Consider the following 11,524-nt stretch of genomic DNA (forward strand, 5'->3'; position numbering starts at 1 on the left):
GAAAGTATGCAGCATTTATTACAAAGCCAAGAGATACAGATGTCCCAGGGCAGAGGAGGGTACAGTGACAGGACCTCAGACACAGGACAAGGTGCAAACACAGACAAGCCCATCAGGGGACTCCCAACCCCACACACCTAGGCTGTGATGGAATCTTGAGTCTCAACTCCCGTCTCCTCCCAGATCTATGCACACTTGAGGAAATCTCGGTGGGCAGGGACCTGCCAGGGTCTGTCCCTAAGGAGGTGGTCTGCTGACCTCTCAAGGAGTGGGGGTGGGGTCACAGCTTACAGGTTTCTGCCTTCTTGTGCTTTTAGATGCAGTTGCTCTGTCCTGACCAGGTGACCGGGCCTCAGCTGGGGGTGGAGGGGCAACTGGAAGGCTGTTTGCCTTTGGCAAAGTCTGGGGTCTGTGCTTGTGTGAGGTTAACCCACCCCAACTTCCACTCTAGACCCCAGGTGAGACTCCACCACCAGTCCTGCTAGTGAGGGTTCCCGGGTGAGGGTAGGGTTGATGGGGGTGCAGTGCTTCACAATGCTAAAGCCACAGTGGAACTCCAAGGGCTGAGACCTCTCAGGGCCTGAATCTTCTTTTCCACAAGATAGATGATGCAAAGGCCACACACACACGAAAAAAAAAAAAAAAAAAAAAAAAAAAAGAGGCAGAACTATGTATTCTTTGCACAAAGTTTCCACTGCAAGAGGAGGAGGTGATGCAGGTGCCACCTTCACCCCGCACTTGCTCCTCAGAACCAGGGATAAACTGCATTTGTAAAAGGCACTGTTCTTAGCAATTTCTGGACATTCAACAATGCGGGGGACAGCCACTGGTCAGAGGCAGGACAGCAGCCAAGATGGGGAGAGAAACGGGGAAAGAAACAATTCTAACCGACTCCTATATGCAGCCAGTTGGAATCGTGCCTAAAGCTTTGGGGCTGAAGGGGTCCCAACACACCATCTGCCTTGGGAAACAGCGAGGACCGTGCAGAGCTTCACTGAGCCTCCAGCGGCCCATCCAATTCATCTCCAGGCACCCCCAAAAAGAGCAAATTACACAAGACTCCCCCAAAAATGAACACCATTTTCCACACATACACACACACACACACACACACATAAAGTTTGTTTCCTGTGGCATTTAAATTAATCTGGTTGGTCCATAGAAAATAAGTATGTATATTTGGTTTTTCCTATGTACATATATATATAGATTTATTTATAAAACCCGCCCCCCACCCCCAAGGTGGGAAGAGCTGGGGAAAGTAGAAGAGGTGGAAAAAAGGGCCCAGAAAAAGTGGAAGGAGTGGAGAGGCTTGGCTGGAAGAAGGGAGAGGGTCCCTGGCCTCAAGTTAAGGGGGGCACGGGAGCACCGTTGACAGTCATCTTGCGCCCTCTGCTGGTGGAGGATGGTGTCTGCAGGCAGTTCGAGGTACCCCCGTTGGCAGCTGTGGTGGCCCCACTGGCTGTCGAAGGGGGAGTGGGGGAGGTAGGGTGGGTGGCTGGAGGCCCATGGGAGCTGGGAGAGCCATGGGATGGGGTGGCTGGGCTGGGCAGGGAGGAGGAGGTGGCTGGCAGGGTGGCAGGGCTGGGAGCCTTGTCGCTGACTGACTCACACTCGGATGCCCCGCTGGTGTTGGTGCCCTCGGAGGGGGTGGGCACCGTGGCTAGGGTGAGCCGCTTGCAGGCTGGCTGGACCCGGTACTTGAGGGGAAGAGGCCCGTTCTGCGGGGAGAGGGGGCGAGGAGAGAGACAGGGAAGGGGAAGGTATCAGGAGGGAGAGGCCAACTAGAGGGCCACCAGCTTTAACCCACAGTGTCCAAACACGAAAAAAGGGATGGGATGGGGTCTTGGAGAGGAGAGAGACAAGGATACAGGGCACATGAAGACCCAGAGAGGCAAAAGGTCTAAGCAGAGACTCTGTCAGAGAGGAGAGGGGGAGGCAAACACACGGCAGCTGCCAGCACCTATTTCTGCCCCCAAATAGGGGAATGCCATCTGCCCAAGGAGCCTTGTCTCCTGAGTGGAAAGTCATCTGCAAGAGATGGCCCAGAGGCTGACCTGCTGTGGCGAGCCACCCTGGACACACAGCTCATGGGATAAGGGATGGACTGTCTCTGATTAGAGAAGGGTGACCCATGTGGCCACAGACCAATGCCAGACCCTGCGGGAGTCTGCTCCCTGCCTGCCCCACCCGCTGGCTCACCCGCCGCCAGGGGTAGATGTAGGCGATGTCCATGAGGGTGTAGTATTCCTTCAGTGGCTCGTCCTCGTACAGAACCTCCACCTGGGGGAGGGAAGCGGAAGACACTATGACCCTGGCTAGCTCGGGGCTCCAGGCTGGGAATGTGGGGGACTGGGAGGCGGGGCAATGGGAAGGGTGGATTTGCAGATGGTCCCTCATTTCTCTGGGGTTTCACTGTGGATTTGACTTCCCTGTCAGTGTTGTTCCAACATAACTCCTGACCACCAGGCAGGAAGGGGTCCAGAGAAGATTCCCCTATTGTTAGCAGCCCCCAGTCCCACCATGCACACAGCTGTCTGGATCTCCTATCTCTGGCAGGTCTCCCAGAGGAGCTGAAAGGCTCAGGGGGATCTCCTGGAACTCTGGCTCTCACCCCCAGCTGCAAAATGGAATCACCCAGGGAGCTTTAAAAAACACCAATGCCGGCTGGGCGCGGTGGCTCATCATTGCCGTACATCCCACCACTTTGGGTGAAGGCTGAGGTGGGCGGATCACGACTGGTCAGGAGATCGAAGGACCCATCTGGTCCAACACAGTGAAACTCCGGACTCTACTAAAAAAAATACAAAAAAAAAAACTAGCCGTGGCGATTTGCGGGCGCCTGTATCCAGCTACTCGGGAGGCTGAGGCGGAAGAATGGCATAAACCCGGAGAGTGCGGGAGCTTGCAGTGGAGCTGAGATCCGGGGACCACTGCACTCCAGCCTGGCGACAGGAGCGTAGACTCCGTCTCAAAAAAAAAAAAAAAAAAAAAAATAAACACCAATGCCGGCTGAGCGCGGTGGCTCAGGACCTTGTAATCTCAGCACTTTGGGGAGGCCGAGTGGCGGATCATGAGGTCAGAAAATCGGGACCATCCTGGCTAACATGGGTGAACCCCGTCTCTACTTAAAATACAAAGAATTAGTTCCGGCGTGGGTGTGGTGCGGCCTGTAGTCCCAGCTACTCGCAAGGCTGATGGCAGATGGAATGGCATGAACCTGGGAGGCGGAGCTTGCAGTGAGCTGAGATTGCTCCACTGCACTCCAGCCTGGGCGACAGAGCAAGATTCCGTCTTGTCTCAAAAAACAAAACAAAACAAAACAACAACAACAAAAAAACACCAATGCCTAGGCCGGGTGTGGTGGCTCACACCTGTAATCCCAGAGCTTTGGGAGGCCGAGGCGGGCGGATCACCTGAGGTCAGGAGTTCAAGACCAGCCTGAGCAACATGGAGAAACCCCGTCTCTACTGAAAATACAGAATTAGCTGGGTGTGGTGCCGCATGCCTGTATCCTAGCTACTCGGGAGGCTGAGGCGGGAGAATCGCTTGAACCTGGGGGGGTCAGAGGTTGCGGTGAGCCAAGATCCTGCCATTGCACTCCAGCCTGGGCAACAAGAGCAAGACTCTGTCTCAAAAAAAAAAAAAAAAAAGAAAAGAAAAGAAAACAACAAAAAAACACCAATGCCTGGCTAGGTGCAGTGGCTCACACCTGTAATCCCAGAGCTTTGGGAGGCTGAAGCAGGTGGGTCACTTGAGGCCAGGAGTTGGAGACCAGACTGGCCAACATGGTGAAACCCTGTCTATACTAAAAATACAAAAATTAGCCAGGTGTGGTGGCATGTACCTGTAGTCCCAGCTACTTGGGAGGCTGAGGCACAAGAATCACTTTAAACCAGGAGGCAGAGGTTGCAGTGAGCCGAGATGATGCCACTGCACTCCAGCCTGAGTGATAGAGGGAAAAAAAAAAAGCAAAAACAAAAAATCAATGCTTGCATCTTACCCTCAGAAATTCTGACTCAACCAGTAAGTTGTGAGTTAACTCATGAGATTTAACAGGCAACAGTTTAGGATCCACTGTCCTAGAGTGTGATCTGTGGACCTTCAGTAACTAGGAGCTTGTTAGAAATATGGAATCTGGCCGAGTGCCATGGCTCAGGCCTGTAATCCCAGTACTTTGGGAGGCCGAGCAGGGTGGATCACAAGGTCAGGAGTTCAAGACCAGCCTGGCCAACATGGTGAAACCCCGTCTTTACTAAAACTACAAAAACTAGCCAGGCGCAGTGGCAGGCACCTGTAATCCCACCTACTTGGGAGGCTGAGGCAGGAGAATCACTTGAACCCGGGAGGCGGAGCTTGCAGTGAGCCAAGATCGCTCCACCGCACTCTAGCCTGGTGGCAGAGCAAGACTCCATCTCAACAACAACAAAAAAAGAAATAAGGAATCTACTAAATCAGAATCTGCATTTTAACAAGATCTCCAGGGGACACATATACATTCAAGCTTGAAAAGTCATGTCCTGGAGTTCTGTTGGAATTTCAGACTAGCCTTCCCACAGCCAACCGGCCCCAGAGGAGGCCCTGCGTTTTTGCACTCATCTCTGCCACAGTTCTGAGTGTGCAACATGCACACATACACACCATCCTGGTCCCATGCACTACTGCACACTGACTTCAATACCCCTAAACTGCCCCCTAATCTTGGTTTCAACCACCCTTCTATTAACACATGAGTTCAGTTAACCACGCAAGCCCTGGGTGACACCTAGCCAGCCCTGACCAATGGCTGGGGTGCACAGACTGACACACCCATACACAGACACTCATTTTTTGAAAGGCCCAGGGACCCACCTTGTACTTGCTGGGCACATCCATCTTGTTGCGGAGAAACTTGGCAAGATGCATGACGGTCATGGCTGCTGGGCATCGCAGGAAGCGCACCCCTGTCTGTTGGGGCACAGGCACCCATGGTAGGGGATCTACCCCAGGCCACTCCCTCCCAGCCCACATTCCAGTCCTGGGCAGACCCCAGTACTCACTTTCTCTTTGTCCCCATCCCCATTCTCCAGGGGGCCCTTCTTCTCCTCCCGGTCCCTGGGGATGGAGAAAGAATGAAGCTAGGAAGACCCAGGAAGAACCAGGAGACCCAGGAGGATGGTCCCTCAATGGACACATCCAGAGGGCCCTGGGTGGGAGGAGGGGTGACCCAACCTAGGAGCCCAGAAGGGGCCAGCCTGGGCCGGACTTGCCTGGCACCTTCGTAGAATTCGATGGAGAGGCTGACAATCTCATCATCGCTCAGAGCCCCCTTCTCCTGCTCCAAGACCTCGCCGCGGTCCTCATTGGAGCCGTTGGGGACTGCAGAAGGAGAGAGCTCTTGGGTTGGCGGAGGATGGAAGAAGGGAGTCCGCCAAGGACCCAGGGATCATGAACTCAACCAGGTGAGCCCAGCCACCTTCTGGGGAGGTGTACGCTGAGGAGGTCAGAGGGTGACTGGTAACACTACACACCTACATGGTCTCAGGCACGCCCATGCACACACAAACAGATGCGAGCACACTCACCCTCCGTCAGGGGGTACGCTGCATAGAAATCCCGCCGCCGTTTCATCTCATCTGGAAGAAGCCAGCGGATGAGGACGGGGCCATGGGCTGGGAAATGGGGTCGGTGGGCAGGAGGAGGAATGGTGTGCAAATACCTTTAAAAAGCCCAGGGACCAATTTGTAGACAATGTCTTGAAGGGTTTTGTCAGACCTGGGGAAAAATGGACAGGGTTTATCAGCAATGCGCTCTCCAGAGAACTGCCCTCCAGAGAACTGCTCTGACCTCACCCTGCTCTCCCAGTCATGGGACCCCTCTACCCACTCCCTTCCTGAGACCCAGTGCCCAGGCACTGGGATCCCTGTGGGTCTGGTCTTTGCCCCTCTAGTATGCCTCAGCCTATGACGAGCCAAATGCAACCCAAAGGGAGGGGAGTAGCCCAAGTCCACAAGCCGTGCTTCTCCCACACCTGCCGCCTTGGCTGAAGGAAGCACGGAGTGTGGGAGGGATGGGGGAGGCTGACCCAGAGGATGGCGGGGGCAGGAGTGCGGTGCCAAGCCTACCTGATGCTCAGCAGCGGCCGGGTTTTATGGACCTGCACATCACACATGGGGCAGTATTTGTTGGTCTCCAGGTAGCGCACGATGCAGGTTTTGCAGACTTGGGGGTGTGGAGAGAGGGAGGAGAGTCAGAGTTGCCTTCCAATCCCAGGACCAGCCTCCCCGCCCTCTGCTCAAACTCAGATATCCCTTCTCCACCCTGTCCCTACTCCGAGGCCCAACGTGGCGATGTGTGTTTTGCACGTGTGGCACCTGTCCCTGTGCATTGTTGACGGAAGCTGGATCTTGTATGAGACAGGCCAGTGTCATGTACAACGCAGAAAGTCAGCCCTGAGTCCCAAGCTCCCCGATGGAGTGGAGGACACAAGCCAGCCTGTTCAAGATGCCCCTGGGTCTCACCCCCTTGCTGCCAAGCCCACAGTATAAACAAGGGATGTCTGCATCTTCAGGGCATACGATTTCAGTCATTTCAAGAAAGAACTAAGATTTCAGATGCAAGTCCTTGAAATGAACTTCTGGGCCGATGCCCCGCACCCGGTTGCCCCTGCAAGGTAGGCCCTCTGTGACCTGAGGATTCCCAGCAGACAGGTGGGCGCATTGGCTCTTCAGGGCAAGGGTTTGTGTGCTACCTTCCTCAGGCCATGCCCGCCCCAATCTGGGCACAGAGGCTGCCCACCCTGAGCAGCTCCCCTCCCCCCAACTCACAGGAATGCAGGCACTCCACGATAGTGGTGGCGTCAATGAAGTACCCCCCGCAGAGGGCACACATGAGGTGGGGGTTCAGCTCTGTGATTTTGATCCGTGTAGTCCGATGCATGATTCCGGGGTCGGGGGTGGGGGGACTGGGGAGCGTTGCCCTGGGAAACAAAGTGGAATCAGAAACCCAGAGTTGGCCGGGCGCGGTGGCTCATGCCTGTAATCCCAGCACTTTGGGAGGCCGAGGCAGGCGGATCACGAGGTCAGGAGATCAAGACCATCCTGGTTAACACAGTGAAACCTCGTCTCTACTAAAAATACAGAAAATCAGCCAGGGGTGCTGGCGGGCGCTTGTAGTCCCAGCTATTCGGGAGGCTGAGCTTGCAAAGTGAGCCGAGATTGAGCCACAGCACTCCAGCCTGGGCAACAGAGCAAGACTCTGTTTCAAAAGAAAAAAAAAAGACACCCAGAGCCTCGGCAGCCCCTCCCACACTTCACTGCACACCTCCCAGCACAGCTCTCCGACACCAAGACCCTTCTCTGCCTTCAGGGTGGGCTGGGGGCGGACATGTGGCTGGTTCTCTCTGGCCCCCTCTGTGTGTTCATTGGGTGCCTGGGCTCTGGAGAGTCACACAGCCTTGAGCAACAAGGTCAGGCTCCCTCTGAGGAGCAGGAGGAAAGATTGAAGTTAGGCCACAGGATGTACCGCCCAACTCCCCAGAGAATGTGAGGAGGCAGGAAAATGGAAGAGAAGAGGGTTTTTTAAACTCTCTCCTATCCCAGGCCGGGTGCAGTGGCTCATGTCTGTAATCCTAGCATTTTGGGAGGCCACAGCAGGAGGATCCTCCTGCCTCACGTGATCCCTTGAGCCTGAGTGGTTGAGGCTGCAGTGAGCCGTGATTATGCCACTGCACTCAAGCCTGGGCGACACAGCAAGACTCTGTCTAAAAAAGAAAAAGAAAAACAAAACTCCCCAATCCCAGTCCATATTCACTCACATGGTTCACATTTAAAGCATCCTAGGAACTAGGAGGAAACTCAGATAAATTAGCCACTGGCCTAAAACTTCAAGGAACAGAAGAAGGGAAAAATAAGTTATCCTCACTCCCTCAACCCCTCCACCCAGGTGCAGGGCCTCAGACTTGATCCCAGCCTCCTATCTACTCCATCCATTCACTCCTCCTCCAAGAAGGCTTCCCTGGAAACACCATGGGCACAGGCTACCCTAAGTTAGAAGGCACAGCCATCACTTGTGCTTCTGGCTCCGCATCCAGCCTAGGCTTCGGAGCACCTCCCTCCTCTAAAGTCTGCCAAATATAGGCTGCTCCCAGAAAATCCACCAGACGCTAACCATTTGGCTTCCAGGCCTGGGACTCAGGCAGGGAACAGAGAGGGTCCTTACATGCCTGAAGCTGGGAATGCACAGCTCCAGCCCTAGCCCTGGACTCAAAGAGTTTAGGCAAAAAGGCTATACCCCTGCCACAGGAATCCCTCCCAGTGCCCCTGATGGACAGCCCCCTGCATGAGTGCTCCCTGCCCACAAGCACACAGGGTCCAGGAACCCCCCTTTCATGCACACTGCAGGAATTCCCCCAACATGGTCACTGTTACTCTCCCGCTGTCTCCTGCCCTGGTGACGCCTCTGCCACCTGTTCACAGGCTGTCCAGTGACAAACCGCAGGCTCTCACAGATGCCTGCCAAAGCTGGGCAGGAAGTGCTCTGTCCCCAGACCGCCTGCCCGACACCAGCCAGGCCCAGGCAGGGTCCAGAGAGGTGAAAAGTCCGGCTCTGGATTGGCCACCGTGCTTCCTTCTTGGTAAAGAAATCAAACCAAACCTGCACCTGGAAGGGACAGCCCCTCCCTCCTCTTTCCCAGAGTAAAAGCCCAAGGGTGGGGCTTGGGAAGTGGCCAAGCCCCAACAGCTCCTTTACAACATACGCACACCCTTCTCTCCTTTCCAGAAAGATTTCTAAAGCCACCACACTGAGTTTTCTAGGACAAGAAATTCACAGCCGGGATCAGCAGTTTCTATAGAGACCCCAGGATGAGTCTGGCCAGGACCCAGCCAGCCAACAGAGGCTCAGGGAACCTGGCCAGAGACAGAAAGAGATGCAGAGACACAAAGGCCACACGTGGGAGAGACACCAGGTTACAGGGCAGACAAAGGGGAACAAGCCAGTCCCACGGCAAGCCCAGAGACACGGCAGAGAGGAGGCGGCCCCGGGGATCTGAGAAGGGAGAGGGGTTCCCACCCCACACAGGGTGGCCTCAGCCAGCCCTCCCTGCATGGGTCCCCCCTTTGCAATTACGCAGAAAGCTGCTGGCTACTCCACTGTTTGGTCGTTTCCATAGTAACCCTGTCCCTGGCAAGATGCCCAAATATTATTACAACCATCCAAAGGAGGGAACAATCCAAGTGGCTGTCTCTCTGTGCATGTGTAATATCCATCGTGTACGTGCCATCTGGGCCTCCAAAGAAAGGTACTTCCTGTGCCTGCCTGTCAGTCATGTGTGTGTCCAGATGCATCTATGTGTGTGTGCAGAGCCACCAACAAACATGCTGATGCTGAGCTCTGATAATGCCTGGGGTCTCTGTTGCTGGGGTAAATCGCATGCCCTCATCTTTCTCCCGTTCATCCTCATATACATGTGCACGCGTACATACACATACACGTAAACACATAGGCTCCGCACACTTCACACCGCCCAAGCCACCTCATTCACACACTCGCTGTGTTTTCAGAACAGACACTTGCTCTTTTTTTTTTTTTGAGACAGTCTTGCTCTGTTGCCCAGGCTGAAAGTACAGTGGTGTGATCTCGGCTCACTGCAGCCTTTGCTTCCCGGGTTCGAGTGATTCTCATGCCTCCGCCTTCTGGAATTAGAGGCGCATGCCACCACACCTGGCTAATTTTTTTTTTTTTTTTTTTAAACAGAGATGGGGTTTCGCCATGTTGGTTAGCCTGGTCTTGAACTCCTGGTTTCAAGTGATCCGCCTGTCTCACCTCCCAAAGTGTTGGGATTACAGGTGTGAGCCAACACACCTGGATGACACTTGCTCTTAAGAACCCCACAGCCAGGAGCCCCACACTGCAAATGGCTGTGCCCCTCACCCAATCACTTCCCTGAGCATTTCTGAGAATTCAGCCCCAGCCTATTCCTCAGGACCCTTTCTAGACTGAAGCCCAAGGCGGTGCTGACTGAATGAAACACTGCTCCTTCTCCAGTTTAAGAAAATAAGCCCCTTGCTACACTCCCTGCTCCCCCGACTCCATCCCCACAGGTTCTGACTGTTACCTCTGGGGCTGGGGGTGGGGAGAAGCACTGATTGGCTCCTCACCTGATTGCCATGGTTACCTGCAGGTCCCTACCAGCAGGCGCCAAGAGCAATGTAAACAGGAGCTCTGTCTCCCTAGAGCACCCTCTCCCCATCTTCCCACCCCAGGAGGCCCCAGACCCCGAATTCCTGACAACCAGTTCCTCCCCCGCTGCACTGGCTGGTGTGCTGTGGGAAGGTGAGGGAAAAGGGGTGATGAGTGGCTGGAAATCCAGCTGTCATTACTTTGAGGAAGAGGCTGGGAGATGGGAAGAACTTGAGGGAGAAAGAGTGGGAGACACAGATCCCAAGAAACAGAAAGGGGAGGCCAAGCGCCTTTGGAAGTGGCCTCTGCAGAGCTCAGGGGCTTTAACAGGTCAGTCCCAACTGTGTGTCCACCCTCTCCCTGGACTTGAGCACTGTCTCCACCTCTAACACCACTTTTCCCCAAGCAGAAGCCACGCCCTTCGGTATCTTCTGCCATTGTCTTTGCAAGGGTGTGTGTGACCCTTAGGCGGCCCTCCTTCTGGGCCCTGAGGCTGGCTGGCTATTGCTACTGTGGCAAGAAGGGAGCCTGCTCAGCACCCAGCATCCAACCCTGACCCCTCCTTGCCATTCAAGCCTGGCACTTGTCTTTCCCAATCCTTAAAGACCTCTGCTAAGAAAACACCACCATCTCTCTCTCTCTCTTTTTTATTTTTTGAGATGGAGTCTCGCACTGTCTCCCAGGCTGGAGGGCAGTGGTGAGATCTCGGCTCACTGCAACCACTACTGCCTCCCGGATTGAAGCGATTCTCCTGCCTCAACCTCCCAAGTACCTGGGAATACAGGCTCCCACCACCACACCTGGCTCATTTTTTAATTTTTAGTAGAGACAGGGTTTCACCATGTTGGTCAGTCTGGCCTCCAACTCTTGGCCTCAAGTGATCTGCCTGCCTTGGCCTCACAAACTGCTGGGATTACAGGCATGAGCCACTGTACCCAGACCCATCTCTCCATTTTAACCAGTGTCTTTCTGGAATCCACCCTGCAATTTAGGCCTCTCTCACTTCTTCATAGTCCCCTGTGGAAACAGTGGGTCTCCCAGCCAAGGCCCCTGTGCTTCTCCGATGCTATAGCTCTCTCTGCTCTGCCTGCCTCCAAATGATATCAGCCCCACTCCCTCGCTAGAATGTCTCCAGGTCTTAGGAAAAGTCACTCAAGGTCACATCCAGATGTCTAGAACTGCAGAGGTGAAAGGGCTCTTAGAAAGCACCTTGTGGGCCGGGCGCGGTGGCTCAAGCCTGTAATCCCAGCACTTTGGGAGGCCGAGACGGGCGGATCATGAGGTCAGGAGATCGAGACCATCCTGGCGAACACGGTGAAACCCCGTCTCTACTAAAAAATACAAAAAAACTAGACGGGCGAGG

At 54.6% G+C, this 11,524-nt stretch overlaps 1 protein-coding gene across 6 annotated transcripts in view; it reads right to left on the reverse strand.

Moving 5' to 3' along the window:
• PCGF2 (polycomb group ring finger 2) overlaps positions 1–11,524 on the reverse strand; it is a 15,501-nt gene continuing 3,977 nt past the window's right edge. For 3 of the 6 annotated variants that reach the window (XM_017878994.1, XM_017878993.1, XM_017878998.1), the window contains 9 exons: positions 6,807–6,958; positions 6,105–6,201; positions 5,699–5,754; positions 5,565–5,615; positions 5,250–5,358; positions 5,040–5,094; positions 4,852–4,947; positions 2,203–2,283; positions 1–1,721 (listed from right to left, as the gene is read on the reverse strand). In XM_017878994.1, the coding sequence (XP_017734483.1) occupies positions 1,344–1,721; positions 2,203–2,283; positions 4,852–4,947; positions 5,040–5,094; positions 5,250–5,358; positions 5,565–5,615; positions 5,699–5,754; positions 6,105–6,201; positions 6,807–6,918 (1,035 nt within the window). In that variant the 5' untranslated portion in view covers positions 6,919–6,958 and the 3' untranslated portion in view covers positions 1–1,343. The remainder of the gene's footprint in view (positions 1,722–2,202; positions 2,284–4,851; positions 4,948–5,039; positions 5,095–5,249; positions 5,359–5,564; positions 5,616–5,698; positions 5,755–6,104; positions 6,202–6,806; positions 6,959–11,524) is intronic. The other 3 variants (XM_017878995.1, XM_017878997.1, XM_017878996.1) reach the window with 3 other exon arrangements.

The sequence above is a fragment of the Rhinopithecus bieti genome, unplaced genomic scaffold (assembly GCF_001698545.2).
Source record: "Rhinopithecus bieti isolate Rb0 unplaced genomic scaffold, ASM169854v2 scaffold_10685, whole genome shotgun sequence".
NCBI classification, from domain to species: domain Eukaryota; kingdom Metazoa; phylum Chordata; class Mammalia; order Primates; family Cercopithecidae; genus Rhinopithecus; species Rhinopithecus bieti.